The following is a 15445-nucleotide window of genomic DNA, read 5'->3' as shown; positions in this document are numbered from 1 at the left end:
GCGCAGCAGCCAGCAGCAAGTGAACACAACTTCTCTACCACCGGCAGCATGAACAGCAAACCCATATGAACAGAGCTCTTGTGTATCCCCGATTGCTACTACATGACTCGTGAAAGGGAAAAACAGGACAGGACATGACATTCTTTCTGCATCGGAGAGAAGAACTTTCCGTACATATAACATCTCAGGTGGGCATTCATATCCAATAAAATTATGTCGTTCCTTACCTTAAATAACATATTTCAGGATAAAAGCTGAAGTACACATTAACTGGCAAGTTTAACATACAAAAATGCAATGACATGATATCTTCCTTATTCACTAACCCAAGCTATTTAGAGCAGTTTATGCAGCTTTATTCACTAGAAGCAACACAGCACTCAATGAGGTCTGACTCAGTTTCAAGCCAAAGAGTGTCTGTAATGCAGAGACCATATTGCTAGTTTCCACTAAAATAATTAAATGGAGATGTGATTATAACCCATTGTGCATAATTATGCGAAGTTTGGTATTGCTTTTTATGTCAAGACAGATCCTGAATAACGATTAACATATTTGTGCCTGCAACCCTTACAAAACTTTTCAGATGCATATCTCCCAGGGACAGGATGCTACACTGTAGAGATGACTGGATTTGTTTGGGGGAAGTTGTTTTGGTTTTTTGAGGGGAGGGAGGGGAGAGGTGGTGTTAGCCAAAGATGCTACACAGGTTTTGTGGCTAGATAACAAAATGGGGATGGAAAAAAAGGAGGGGGGAAAAAAAGAAACTCAGGTTTTTATGAAAGCTCTTAATGGTAGGAAAACCATAAAATCTAGAGTAAACTTATTCAGGTTATTTTTAAAAACAGGAGATTGGATAACTTTAAGATTCAATGTGTACACAGAGCTGCAAAGTATTTATCTTAGGAGTAGAGTCTGTCTTGGAGAGTTTGCAATTTGAAGAGCAATTTAATAGTCCTCCTACATAAGCAGTCATTACATCTCTAGAACGCTATTAGAAGTAAGTGCTACTCTGGCACTTGCTTCTCAAAACCTAATCCAGAAAAACTTCAGTGCATGCTTTAATTTAAACACATAGTTGCACTGGGAAATACATCAGAATGTGCTTTTGTATCATTGGGGACAACCTAATTATATTTTGTGATTCTTTCTGTGGATCCCTTAAGCTCCCAGAATCATCTTAAAGAACTGATAATTTAAAATTATATCACAGTGTCATATACTATGATATAGTGTGTGTGTGTGTATATATATATATTTGGGGATATCGTGGTCCTCTTTGGAGGTACCACATGTTAGACCATAGATGAAATAATGAGCTTGGACTTGATAAGCAACATGACAAAATTCATTGTGTCTGAAGTAAAAATAAAAATATGGTTATATACTTAAAACAAACAAAGGAATATGAAATGGATCAGTATTCGTTTAAGTATTAGCTAATTCCTAATTAACTAACATATTACCCACTAAAATAATTCTGAATTAATAATCATTTCTGATTTATTCTAGAGTAAGAGCACCTCCAAAGGGAATGTAAATGGCATATTTCAAATTCCAGTTTGAGTACTTATTTGGATTCACCCTCAGCCAAAATTAGCTAAATAAGTAGTCAAGCTTTAGAATCAAAAATAATAGCACTTGTGCACATTTTCACAGATTTTAATAACAAAGAATTCATAGAAAAGCTTCTACAGGCCTCTCTACAGAAGACGAAATATTTAAATCACTGTTAAAAGATAAAGTTGGCTAGCCACTAAGGTCCTACTTGAATTCTCTTCCTTTTGCCCCAGGTCATTCCTCTCAATCTCACCATTTGTTTTTCATAATTTTTTTTTAATTATATTTATGACCAAACACCCCAATGTCAAATAAGAATTTCCAAAAATCAGCCTTTAAGTCATGATCTCTGTTTTAGCTCCTGTCTGCTGTTCTGACTCTTTAAAAGTCTACTCTGATTTTGTCCTAATCGTCTGTTTCTAAGATCTGTTCTTCAATCAGTTTCCTTAAATCACTCAGTGCATTACCTATGAGTTATAAAAATAGCACAGATCCATGAATTTTGGTCTACCAAAAGTTGATAGACTCCAATTTTATTTGAAGCCCTTTGTTTTGTTTTGTTTTCCCATGGATTAATTTTCAATTATGTTTATAACTTTTCCCCTTCAAGACTTTAATCTTTTTCATCCCAGGAACCCTGAGTCTCCTATATTCATGTTGCTAAAATGGTACAGTTACCATTTATTTGTAACCTTAGTTCAAAACCAGAGTAATGTACTTATCTCACTCTTTTTCTTTGCATCTCTTCAATCTGCTTTCATCACCTCTAGTAAAATTTCAATAATTTCTCAAACTCTTAGAGCCTATCCAGTACTGAAGTGCCGCTCTTCAATAAAGCACTCAGACACATACTTAGTATACAAATTGTCTTCCCATTCTGCTCTCATAACCGTCTAAAATTTTCACTGTGTTTCCTTCCATTCATTTCAACCTCTACAAAATATAGACTCTTATACAATATACAGCCTATGCTTTCTTCAAAAGCAGTGATATCAATAATGACTGCCAGGGTTTTTAATTAACCTATTCTAATAGAGGTAAGGATGCTAGATTCTGTCCCATCTCTGTAGTGAATTTCAAACAGAAATAACATATTAAAAAATAGAAATGGCCCTTTACTTAAAAAAAAAAACAAACAAAAACAGACAAAAAAAAAACCCAACAACAACCAAACAAACACAAAACCAACAACAAACAACCAACAGTCACCAAAAGCATTTTAAAGCTATTCGGTATGCCTTCATGAATGAAAACTTCTATTACTAGTCCAGTTAATTCTGGGAAATATGTTCTTCAAAACAAATTCATTATCAATAACTATCATTACAGCTACAATGAATTTGAGTGTCTCAATTATGTAAGTTATTTATAAACTTATATGTTGAAAATAAAATCAATAATTTATATTTTCAGAAACTATGCAGGAAAATACTATATTGGAATATAATCACAAGATCTTTTCTCAATATTCTATACTGGTTTTAATAAAAGCACAAATTATAAACCACACGAAATCTGACAGTTCTAAAAACAAATTTGGCAATCAGTAATGTCCTCAAAAAGCCATTACATTTTGCAATGCAGCCAACAAAACTATGCAGTGACACGCCATAATACCCGCTAAAAATCTTCCAAAGCCACACAAAAAGCAATGTATTTTTAGTGCTTGAAAAAAGACAATGAAAACATGCATAATTATAAGCACATTTAAAATTTTTGCTTCTTTTAATTGGCAGAAAACAGCAGAGAAAAATGCAATCCAGGGCCCTTCAACCCTGACAAATGTCACAGGGAGAGACGCCTTCTGACACCATCAGGCAGCCCTAAGCCCACTCTTCTTCAGAGGCCTCTAATTCTCCATTGGAACCATCAAGAGCAACCTATCTCCTGTTCTCAAGAGCAACAAGGAAGGCAGCTTTGCTTCCTTTCTTCAGCAATCCAGGAGAGGCAGAACAGCGTAAAGCGGTAATGCTAATAGCAAAGTATATTTTTTCAGTGGATGAGTTGGACAAGCAGCTTTCCAGCTTTCCCCTTCTCTCTTCAGGCATATGAAACTCTGCTGGGCTGAGAGGACCCACCACAAGCTACTGGTTCTTTAAGTTCTAATCCCATAAAAGCAAAGAGGGATCATCCTTTCCCTCACAGCTATTTTTTCAGTTTGTCTGATGAGTCATGGATCGTCATCATTTGAATTACACTCTCAAACTCTTCTATAGAAACACAAAGGCTAAAAATACATGCTTTTAATGAGAGCTGAGATTCTGCCACAGTCACACGGCTCCTCAATTAGTCCATTCTCCCTTCGTTTTGTTTCTTCAAGGCTTGGTGAACTGTAATTCTCTGTTTGTGACATCAGGCTCATTTCCACAGCAACCAATTGAATTATCCACCAAATCTTTATAATAGGGAATAAGCAATAGCAGCAGATGAACTCTTAAGAAACAAAAGCGTCTCACTGTTTACATGCAAATGTCCATAGAAACAACCAAACAATAAAGGAAAAGAAATATCGAAGATACATAGAAACACAGGAAATGTAACAAAGGCATAATCAATGTTTATACATTTTATGGTGTATAAATACACGTTCAGTAATTTTATGACCATATGTCAGTTTTGTAATAACCACAATATCTGTTCAACGCCAGTAGCGGGTGATGCTGCAACACCGAGCTTTAATGACTGGCAGTGTATATCCGTGCAGCTTCAATTCTAGAAAGAAATCATTATTCTTGGCAGAGGAAACAGAAACCAAGGTGAGATGACACTATTTGCCTTTCAGGATTTTAAGACAGGAGGTATCACTGCCAGTCACCGCATACCATGGATCTCACAGCCACAGAAACTTAAGAACTAGGATTTCTATTTTGGACTTTGTAGGAACTCTTTAGATTTGCTTGTTGCAACAAAATCCTTGAAAATGGAAATGCATAGTCATTGACTTTTCCCCTAAAGATTTATAATTCCCTTCTATTGCAACAAAGGCCCAGCATTTGTGAGCCTGACCATATTATTTAAGAACCATGGATCTATCTGCATGTCTAAGAGTTAACACAAACCCTGTTACTTACTGTTGGCAGTGCTAGAGCTCTGACTGAGTTAATCTTTCCCAGATACCTAAACAGCCACTACACTCAGTGGAAACATTGGAAACTTAGTAGCACAATCTAGAAAATAATACAGTTATCCTAAAAATAAAGGTCAAACACTATCCAGTCTCAGCACCACCAATTCAGTATCTGTATTGTACTGAACTACTGTGTTTCACTGCTCAGTGAGAATGAGTAAACATGCATGACCAATCTGTCAGCATCTTTAAAAATTTTGAATTAGAGGTTTGCTCTAAAGGCCTATTGCCTTCACTGCTTTTACTAAATGGACTAAGTCTCTTTCTGTTATGATATATGACCTCTTGCTATCAGTCTCCAGTCAACAGCATGCAGCAGCAAAAATAATCTTGCATTTTGCTGGCTATAATCCCTTTATATCAGAACTCCTGAACAAGTCAGATATTTCTGGGAGCATCCTCTGTTCTGCAGAGGAATAGGGTATCTTGTAAACAGCAAAGTATGTTCCAATTTTCCCATCTGATAGTCACAAATGCATACAAATTCACTATCTTCCTCCCTGCAGGAGGCATATGAATTTTCTTGCAGTCAGAAGACGGGGAGGATGCCTGAAATTAGCTAAGACATGAACATAATACTGTAATAAGATCACTTTTAGGATGCTCACAAAGTCACTCAATGTGACTTTAATTTGTGCCATTACTGTGTACTATTCAAATAGAGTTCTAGGAAAGCCATTAGTTCCTGAAAGATTGCTTTAAATTAAGAATATATAGTAGCCTGAGAGGGACTGAAAGGACTTGAATGCATTTGCCTTTGTAATGAAATAAAGTAACTCCTGAATAATTTGATAGACTGCCTTGTCCCTTTTCCTAAATAGCCTATCGTATCTTAAACAAGTTGGATGCCTTTCTTCAGTATGGGCATGAAAGCAGGAAACAAGTTCTCCATACACCTGAGTATCCCACCTGACTGCCATGAGAAGGTTCCTCCTTACAGTTCTGGACAGAATTGATATGATAGTGTTTACCCTAGGCAGGTTAACCGGAGAATTGACTGGCTTCCGTTTCGGTAAAAATACATCTGCTAGTCACAGACAGGCATATATTATGGCAGGAACACTAAGCATTTTAAGTCATTAAAAAGCCCACCTCAGAGATCCAGATTAGACTGTATTACTGTACATTTAGCAGCTTTTTTCCTTCAGAAATGCTCGGCTTATCATACCTATCTTACATCCTCTTCAAGACCTAACACAGAATCCCTGATAAGAGAAAGCAAAGAAATCCACTAATACTTCTGCAGCTGACATTGGTGCCCAGCTCTCCAACCCCCACGATTTCATCAATGAAACAATCATCAGAGGCCATGTCCCAACTATGATTGGTTGAACAAAAAATAAATTCACAACTTTGTAGCTTTTCTATTCTGGATTTCAGTCTAACATGAGTCAAAGTTGCATCTAATATCCTCGTTAGTGCAAACTGTATATAACCACCTTCCTTTGGACAGAGTTCAGCTTTTTTTAAGAATAAATCTGACTAAAGCCTAAACCTGCCAGATATAATATTTCTATCCCATTTTCTCTAACTTAGTACAACACAGGAATGTACACCAGGGATTTAAATTAATGGATCTTAAGAAAAAAATCACAGTATTGTATCAATAAGCATAGTTCATAGTTCACCCCTCAGAAGAACTTAAGTGAGTGCCCCACCAAACCCCTGAGTGGGACTCCGATTTCTCTTGGACAGATTTTTAGTCCTCAGTCACAGACTTAGAATTAGGATTCAGACCCCATGAATCATCAACTGGCCCCTTTTTCTGGCCACTCCATCCCTGACAGGCCTTGTATGCAAAGGGGATCTCTCACTAGACTCATCCTTCTCCACGAAGTTCTCCAAGTGCATGGCATATCATACAGGCAGCGCAGGCAGACTCCATCTTTCAGCCAGTCTAACAGGCTTGGACAAAACTTCAGGAGAACTTAATTTCCTCCATCTTTACTAATAGCAGCAGAAACACCATACTCCTAAAATCCAATACTTGGGGTAAAACTGTTCTCAGTAGTCACCAGCAATTTTCTCTCTCCACTTTCCAAAGAGCCAAAAATAGCTGGTTTTAGCAGTCTGTATTCCCTCATTCCCTCAGTAGAATTAGCACAATTCCATGTGGCACTAGAAGCCTGGGACCCCGGGGGATTGCATAATGGCCCATAGCTGCTGGTGACCAGCTGCCACACGGATGAAGTTCCCCGCAGGTTATCGTTTATACCCATTGTGAAAGAAAATCTTTTCCATCTGTGAGGGCCACAGAATCAAACCCACCCAACAGTCTCTAGCAACTTAATTCTGGACCAAAACTCCTGCTCGCCTTCCTATTTCTCTTCAGAGATCCCTTTCACACGTTCCTCTTTCCTATTCCCCTATAAAATTCTTACACTGTCTAGTTCTTGCAGTAGCTATTGATGCTATATCAAAAGATGCTGCAGCTGCTGATGCTGTTCCTGTTCTCACAGCCATTTCAGTAGCACTCCAACATCTATTTCTATCTTTGGGCTGTGACAGTCTGCCTAAGCTCTCCACCAGCCTGGGAAAAAATCACTGCCAAAAGTTTTGCAAAAAGTCTTTTTCAGGCTTTTTCCTCAGGGCACATTTTGTTGACAAACTCAAAAGGACAACACAAAACCAAGCTATTTCCCCAGAGCGCACATGCTGCCAGAACTCAGAGGCCTTTTCCCCCGCCTCTCTCCACCTACTAAGGGAAGGGCAGACCTTCCTTCTTTCTTTCAAAGCCTAGCTGAACCACGAAACAGTCTTGCTTTAACTGTTTCCAATCCCTTCAATATTTTCTCACTTGCTTTTGCAGAAGGATCCTCTAAACTTCCCTTAACATACAATTTGGACTATAATAGCCATAAAGCTTCATTTAATAAAAAGGATACAAAAAACCCTCTCCAAACTAATCAAACTTACCATACAGGTAATAATCACAATGAAGCTATTTATATTGTTTCTCTCTAATGTCCTTACAACTCAGGCTGCTGTTTGGAGTAATACAGAACTGTGCATGTACTTGGTACTATATGGTTTAGAAGAAACAGTCTCTGCCTGAAAAGTCCTGTATGCACATTGCCTTATGCACTTCAAATGACATTTTAATGCAGAAAATGTCTTTTTTTTTGCCTTTCTTCCCCACAGCCAGCATTGACCATGAAAACTAAAGCAGAAAAAAAGTAAGAATTTTCTTCTCTTGAGTGCATGTATTTCCCTAGAATCTTCAGGATTTGGTGTGGGTTACATTATTACTGTTGGTGGTGTTATTCTTGTTACTACTACTATATAATGACCATACATCTCAGTTCTCTTTCTTTTCATGTATTCTTCTGAGCATTTTAAAACCCAGCAAAGATCTAATGCAAAATATTTCCTACTATTCTCTACTTCAGAACAAGAGCAAAGAGGATTTTTTCAATTTGACCAGCAAGGAGGACACAGAGGAACTGCCTTTGGAAATAATTATCCTTCCAAAAACCACACACATGCATATTAACTGCAAAGAGCCAAGTATTAGGTAATATGCTCTTTGAATTCTAGAAATACACTTTTCTTCTTTTTAAAGTAATATTTAAAACGTTCCAAAAAAATTCATTGGAAGCCCCAAATCATTTAAGTATGGTGAGCAGATGAAGAAAGATCTTAACTTGGAAGTATAAAGTTGCCTTGAATTGAGCTTGAAAATAAGTCAGTAAAACAAAATTATGAATAGTCCTTGGATTAATTTACTGGAAGATATTCATTTACTATTAAGTTCTGAGTGTGGCTTAGAGGGAAGCATTTTGTGATTAAGGAACAAGCGGTGGAGAACTCATTCTCCTTTGCTGTTCAGTTACATTTAGGGAAACTGGGAAAAGCTGGTATGTATTCAGGAAAGAAATTTTATATTCAGAGTTTGTGTTCACCAGACAATACACTTGGGTAAAGCTGAGAACCATACTATAAATATTTGATGAAGAAGACAGGCAGACAAGATGTGGTAGGAACTTCTCAATGGGATACCAAGGACAGTATCTTGCACACAGAGGTAGGAGCAGTCCTTGTTTAACTATACTTGCAAGAGTAGACAGGCTATCATCAAGCTGACCAAAGATGAATTAAAAGTGGAACTACACTGAACTGGAGCAAAGTGTCTTTCAGTCAGAAAATGGAAAGGACATGTGCCTGTCCGAATCCATGTGAGGAGTTTAACAGGCTTCATAGTGAAAGATTCACACAACTACTTCGGTGACTAAAAAGGGAATTTAGGCTGAATTCAGACCTCTAAACCCAGGACAAATGGATCTATAATGTTCACACTCAGTCAGCTGCAGTTCTGCACATATTAACCTAACTCTGGAAGTACTTTAAGCTTCTTACCTCTGCAGCCTGTATCTCAATAGGGTTTGAAAATTCCTTTACATGACTAAAGTCAGTTGATGCAGAAGCGAAGCAACTCATCTATACTCCTTCTAAGCTCTGTTACAGTCTAAAGATAAAAAGAGACACTTAATTTCTCTCTTAGAACCTGGATGGACCCATTCCTCTGCTACTCACAAAAACTGTAACTTGCAGATGTGACCAATTTCAGCGAAGTCTGGCAGCAACAGTCATCTTCATAAAACAGATGGAAGTGAGACAGACGTGCCTTCCGGTTAGGGGAAAGACTGAGGATATGGGTTCAAACTGAGATTCAACCTCAAAAGACTCAAACCAAAATCCCTCAACTCCTACAAGTGTGCCCTGTCTGCTATACAGTAGAATAGCCTGGGTTACCACCCCTTCCAATACTGGATCAAAACTAAGGCTATCAGATCAGGAAGGTGGTGTGTGCTTGGGTGGAGGGCAGCAGCTGGGGGTGTCACACAAGCAAAACACTATCTCACTTGGTAGCCCGCTTAGGTTGAGGGGATTCAGCTTGAGAAGGGAACTCTCAAGAGTTTTTTCTGACCACCAAGAAAATATGCAAAACACTGGCAAACACATTTTAAAGAGAGTATTTTCTGTGTGGATAAGCACATGAAAGGCAGAACACAAACTGCGCTCCTGAAAATAAATGAGCAAACTTTCTTAACCAAATTTACTTAGGCTCCAAACAGAAGCAGAAATCAAAATACACCCTGTGCTTAAACCTTCCTACAGGTTAGCACAAGTCATCTCAGCACACCCCTTCTTTGGGCTCACCTGCTGAAGGTACCTGTTCTGTGTCAACGCTAGTAGATGCTGTGGTCATCAATACTTAATATTTGAGCATAGCAATATGATATAGAGGTGTAAGTGTGAACTCTGAATTCTACCCACTGAGCTCAGGTCAGTCTAGTATGCTCTAACAGTGTAATAATTTCTCTATGTTTTCTTCTAATGAAGTCTTTACCATTCAGTATTATTACTTTTTATTTGCGCACCAAAATGTGTGTACACTAATTTCTGCAGGTCTTATTTGAAGGGCTGTTCTACTTTCTTTCAGTCTTATGCATCTTACTATCAAACACTTGCATAAATTGACTCAGATTAGAAAAAAATCCAATGTATGTTTGTATAATGAGCTTAAAAGAACAGTTCTTTTCATATTTCAATTTGTTCTTGTATTGGGTTTGCATGGCAAGGTTTTGGTACTGCGGGGCTACAGGGGTGGCTTCTGTGGGAAGATGCCAGAAGCCTCCCCCATGTCTGACAGAGTCAGTGTATGCCAGCTCCAAGATGGATCCACCGCTGGCCAAAGTTCAGCCCATCAGCGATGGTGGTAGTGCCTCTGTGATAACATATTTAAGAAGGGGGGAAAAACTGCTGCGCAGCAGCAGCAAAAAGAGAGGAGTGAGAACATGTAAGTGAAAAAACTCTGCAGACTCCAAGGTCACTGACAAAAGAGAGAGAGGAGGTGCTCCAGTCTTCAGAGCAGATATTCCCCTGCAGCCCATGGTGAAGACCATGGTGAGGCAGGCTGTCCCCTTCCAGCCCACGGAGCAGATCTCCACCTGCAGCCTGCGGAGGACCCCACACTGGAGCAGGTGGATGTGCCTGAAGGAGGCTGTGGCCTCATGGAGAGCCTTGGCTGGAGCAGGCTCCTGGCAGGACTTGTGGAGAGAAGCCCATGTTGGAGCAGGTTTGCTGGCAGGACCTGTGACCCTGCGGGGGACCCGCGCTGGAGCAGTCTGTTCCTGAAGAACAGCACCCTGTGGAAAGGATCCAGACTGGAGCAGTTCATGAAGAACTTGCAGCCTGCGGGAAGTACCACATTGCAGAAGTTCATGGAAGACTGTCTCCTGCGGGTGGGATCCCACACTAGAACAGGGGAAGAGATTGTGGAGTGATAGAGCAGTTTGGGCACTTGGTGTCCAGCCAAGATGAACCCCACCACAGTTATACAAAACTAATGCTGATTCCAGTGACCTCACTAAGTAGATGTGACTACCGGCCACTAAGAGTATGATCCAAAGTCACTGACATCCAAGGTAGACAAGTTTTTGGAAGGAGTTTTTTTGATCCAGTACTCACTTCAGACCTGATTCAAACTAAAATAGGGATTATAAATATCATATTTTGTAAATTTAAGGAAGTATATTTGTTAAAAATTTCCATAGTTAAAATAATGTTGTAATTTAGGTAAAATTTATGAAGCAAAGTCCATACAACAAACTGAACGAAATGCAGACCAAATGACACCCCCACATATCAGCAGGCAAGCGGAAAACAAATCACTTCACTATCAATTCCCTGCTGTATTGCAGAGTCCTTCAGTGGAATCCACTCCTTAGCATGAGGCAAGGCTAGGGGCTCAATGCCAACATTTGCCGGTGGGCAACTGCCACAATGTCAAACCTCCCTACAGTGTTACCTTCTGACACCCAGATCATCTCTCCTTCCTGCAGGAGACACACTGGTACCTCAAGTCATATGCTGGAGAGAAGTGTGCAATGTCTCTTCTTTTTCAATTTTTTTTTTCTTTTTTTTAAAGAAATATAATTCTACCAAGTCAGCCAAAGTCTACTAGAAATTTGGTGATTTTTCAGTTCGCTATCTTGCCATGTTCAACGAAGACAATGAAATATCATAGCAATTATATACTCAAACTTCATAAAATTACACATAATTTAATTACTATATTGTAATGAGTAAAGGTATTTACTGTCGCAACATTTTGTATCTCTACATGTTTGACTAAAATGTATCATATTCAAAAATGTTGGATCTAATTAAACATTTTTTTAAAATCATTTTAGAAGTCTTAAACCACACATTTAAAGATACTGTTATTCAATCATTTAGCAAAATTAAATTGGACAGAAATTCAAAGAAGGCCCATATCTAAGTTACATTCCCTTGGCATTATATATCAAAGTCTATACACCATTAACAATTTTTTTTTTTAATTGCCTCAGAAATGTAACTATTTATACAAAGATGCATCACACTTCTCATTCTCGAACAACTAACATCCTTCTATTCTAGACAAGGAGAGGAAGCTTGAAAGACACAATGTCATTCTTTTATATACACACACAAACCTGAACATAAACAGATACAACCAATTTCTCCAAATACTTTATCCTGATACCAATTGTTCTATTAAAGCAATGGCTCTGAACTATGTTGTGTGCAAGAAGTGGTGGAAAAACAAAGGGAAGCAGCAAGAAAAGGAATATATTAAATGCCATTTTTTCCCATAAGGAAGATGACAAATATTTTGGCAAATGCTGCATTGATGGCTGAAATTATAAGAATGCATAGGAAAAATAACCCCCAACCATAACTGTTCTATCTCTATTAGAAGTCTTCAATTTCTGGTATTAAAAAAAAAAATTAATGAAGTATCATTCTGAAAATATTTACTATTTCCTGGGAAAATATTTTAAAAGTAAATATTTTTTTTAAAAAGGCTATGTTGACTATCCATTTGGTGATGGATTTTAAAAGAAATAAGCTTATTCATATCAAACGTGAAATACAAAATTTTCTTTGCAATGGTCTCTGAAAGCAATGGAACATCAACACAAAATTTGGAAGCGTTCTTTTTAAGCTCTGTGTAATTGCATCGTTTCCCTTTATTTAATGTTTATGTGTGTTACATAAAAGTAAAAGAACTACTAAAAAGCATGGATATTTTCATTTCTCAGACTCATACTAAACCTTAAAGGCCTCTTTTAATGAGAAGGTCCTAACTGATTTAACAGGTATCAACATCTTATATTCTACTATGAAATGAGAAACAAAACAGCTCCTTACTCAGTAACATCGTTAAGGATTTAAAACAGCATAGGGAGCAAATTTGCTTCATCTCTATAGCTTATCCTTTGAGACAAGCAGGTGGCATGGGGAGGAAACATACTTTGTTAATAAATAGAATACGTTAAACTATACAGCAATTGTAGAAAACTGTGAGACTCAAATACATCTGTTCCAGAAAGCATCATGTAAATATTTCTATCTGATTTTTCTTTTTTTTTTTTTTTTTTTGTGGTTCAATGACGTACTATATAAAGTATCATTCCTGGCTTAATTTGAAATCATGAAAACATTATGAATCTCAATCACATCCCAGTGGAACACACTAATTAAAGATAACTCCAACAATCATTTTATGATTATTCTGTTAATGACTACACTGAAATACAATGAAGTGTACACCTTGTTGTCATAGGCACAAAAAACCCCAAACCAATCAGCATCTTCATTTTGACCTTCTATACAAATGTTTCCCTTAGTAATAAATCAACAACAGCCATAAGTCATATAAGATTTTCTCAGTTTTTAGAAATATAAATTTAGATTACTTATCACAGAAGAAAATTTCCTTAATGTTCTTGACCTTTTCCAGTTCAGTTCTTATCAGGCTTCATAAACCACCTCCTACATCTGACTTCTCATGTTCAGTATCTGCCCTCTAAGCACATAATTCTGGGCCACTGAAGTTGCCCAGGCAACTTAAAGAAAGTTTTGTCTGAGCAATAACTAACGAGCTGGATCTTCAGCTTAGGGAGTTTTTTGTTTTCTGCTCTTTCACAGGACAGCTCGTCCTTCACATTGTTTATAGTATTAGAAACATCTTCATATTGAACACCTAGACGTGTTTCTCCTCAAATCTCCGTGCTTCCTCCATGACTGAGCAAGCTTTCTTTTTAATTACAAACCCCACTCTAGTGGCCTACAAACTGTTATGGTGAATTTAAGATGACAAAGCCATAAAAATATGCTCTCCAAATACCCACAGTCACCAAACCCATAGTCAGTCTACATCCTACCATACTGACTAATAATTGTTCAGTTATATTTAAAAAAAAAGTTACTGACCCCAAGTGATTTCTGCCTCCCTCCAAAGAACATATCTTTTAGATTAAAAAACATAACCATAAAACATAATTTAACATCTTACTTGATAGTGAATAAAATTAGTAACATAAAAATGTTATATTCTGCATTCATTCAAAATATTCTTGATTTTTAATTAGCCATAAAATCACATATTTTTAAAATTACTTACATTCCGCATATTTCTGAAGCTGAGAGAACTCTCCAGGACTAAGGTTAACCCACTTCTCCTGGGTCGTCATACTGGCAGCAAGGGTCCTCGTTAAATATCAGAAAAACATTCCCTTTGACTCAGGTGATATAAACTCCATAAAGATTTGTATCTTCAGTTCACAGTGCTTAGAGAATGGAGAGATAGCATCAGTCTTTGTGGATGAAGTTTTTGATGCTACGAACTGCTCCCGGTGTGTTGGTTCAGTGGTGAGCTACAGCACTGTTAAAAGAAAATCAAGCATTATAAGCATAAATGCCAGTTTAATTATTGAAATAATTGTAACTGATAAATATTTTCTTACATACAGTTTTACTCAAAATCTTTCCATACAATATTTGTCCATAAATAGTTTTATATGCATTTCCAAATTTTATTTTTATAGTTCCAAATGCTTAAGTGCAGCACTGATAATCAAAAATTATTGATTGTTTATGATCAAACTGTGTCTGGACACCTTGTGCACCTATGTTTTTCTGTTTCAGTAACAACCACTGCAATGTTAGATACTATCTATCACTAAACTCAGTTCCCTATGATTTTAAAATGGGATTCAGGTAACCGTGTTTGTACCCAGTTACGGTCTTTTACAGTGCTGTGTGGCCTTGTCAGAAATGTTTTGAAGCTTCTAATTTCCCATGTCAAAAGTGAAATGGATTCTGCAGTTTGGTGAGAAATTCATGAGAGCTATATAAATATTAACTATTCTAACAAAATAGTAGGGGTTTGATTTCTAGAATGGCACAACGTTGCTGAAGTCACTACTGAAAATCAAGTATAACCGTTGGCACTGTTGCAAATCAGCACAGGGAAAAAAAAAAAGATCAAACTGTGGGTGCCATCTCATTCCGATTTTATGCAGTTTTTAGCTCCGTAGGACAGACCTTGCAAAGCCAATGCATTACCAACGCCACTCCTTGCACAACAGGTAGGATACTTTTCATCTAATTTTAGCCACGAGGAAGTCGGGTACCTCACCCGAGGTCTCATCTAGGGCACTCTCTTTAATCAGCAGAAAGAGACAGGTGAGCCAGACAGCAATTAATCCCTCCAGTTTCAACATAATCTTAAAATGTGATGAATTGCCTTCTTGTGGTATTTATCTTTTGCTACTGATTACAGAGGTTGCCTAGATGACAAGTTTAGGCTAGAAAGCTAATTTTAGACCATAAGTGGAATCTCTTTATACGCCTAGCAATGTGTCATTTCCAAGGGTCAGAAGAGCAAAGGAAAAATTCAGACCAGAAGAGACTGACACAGTAATG

The 15445-nt window shown here is 37.6% G+C and overlaps 1 protein-coding gene across 4 annotated transcripts in view; it reads right to left on the bottom strand.

Moving 5' to 3' along the window:
* DGKB (diacylglycerol kinase beta) overlaps window positions 1-14211 on the bottom strand; it is a gene marked incomplete at both ends in the record, with an annotated part of 334143 nt that extends 319932 nt beyond the window's left edge. For all 4 annotated transcript variants that reach the window (XM_082014573.1, XM_082014575.1, XM_082014574.1 and 1 more), the window contains one exon: window positions 14142-14211. In XM_082014573.1, the coding sequence (XP_081870699.1) occupies window positions 14142-14211 (70 nt within the window). The remainder of the gene's footprint in view (window positions 1-14141) is intronic.
* Between the last annotated feature and the right edge of the window lie 1234 nt (window positions 14212-15445).

Source organism: Phaethon aethereus, assembly GCF_964289735.1.
Source record: "Phaethon aethereus genome assembly, chromosome: 2".
Classification (NCBI taxonomy): Eukaryota; Metazoa; Chordata; class Aves; order Phaethontiformes; family Phaethontidae; genus Phaethon; species Phaethon aethereus.
The sequence above is the reverse complement of the archived record's forward strand: the minus strand, read 5'-3'. Positions and strand labels throughout refer to the sequence as shown.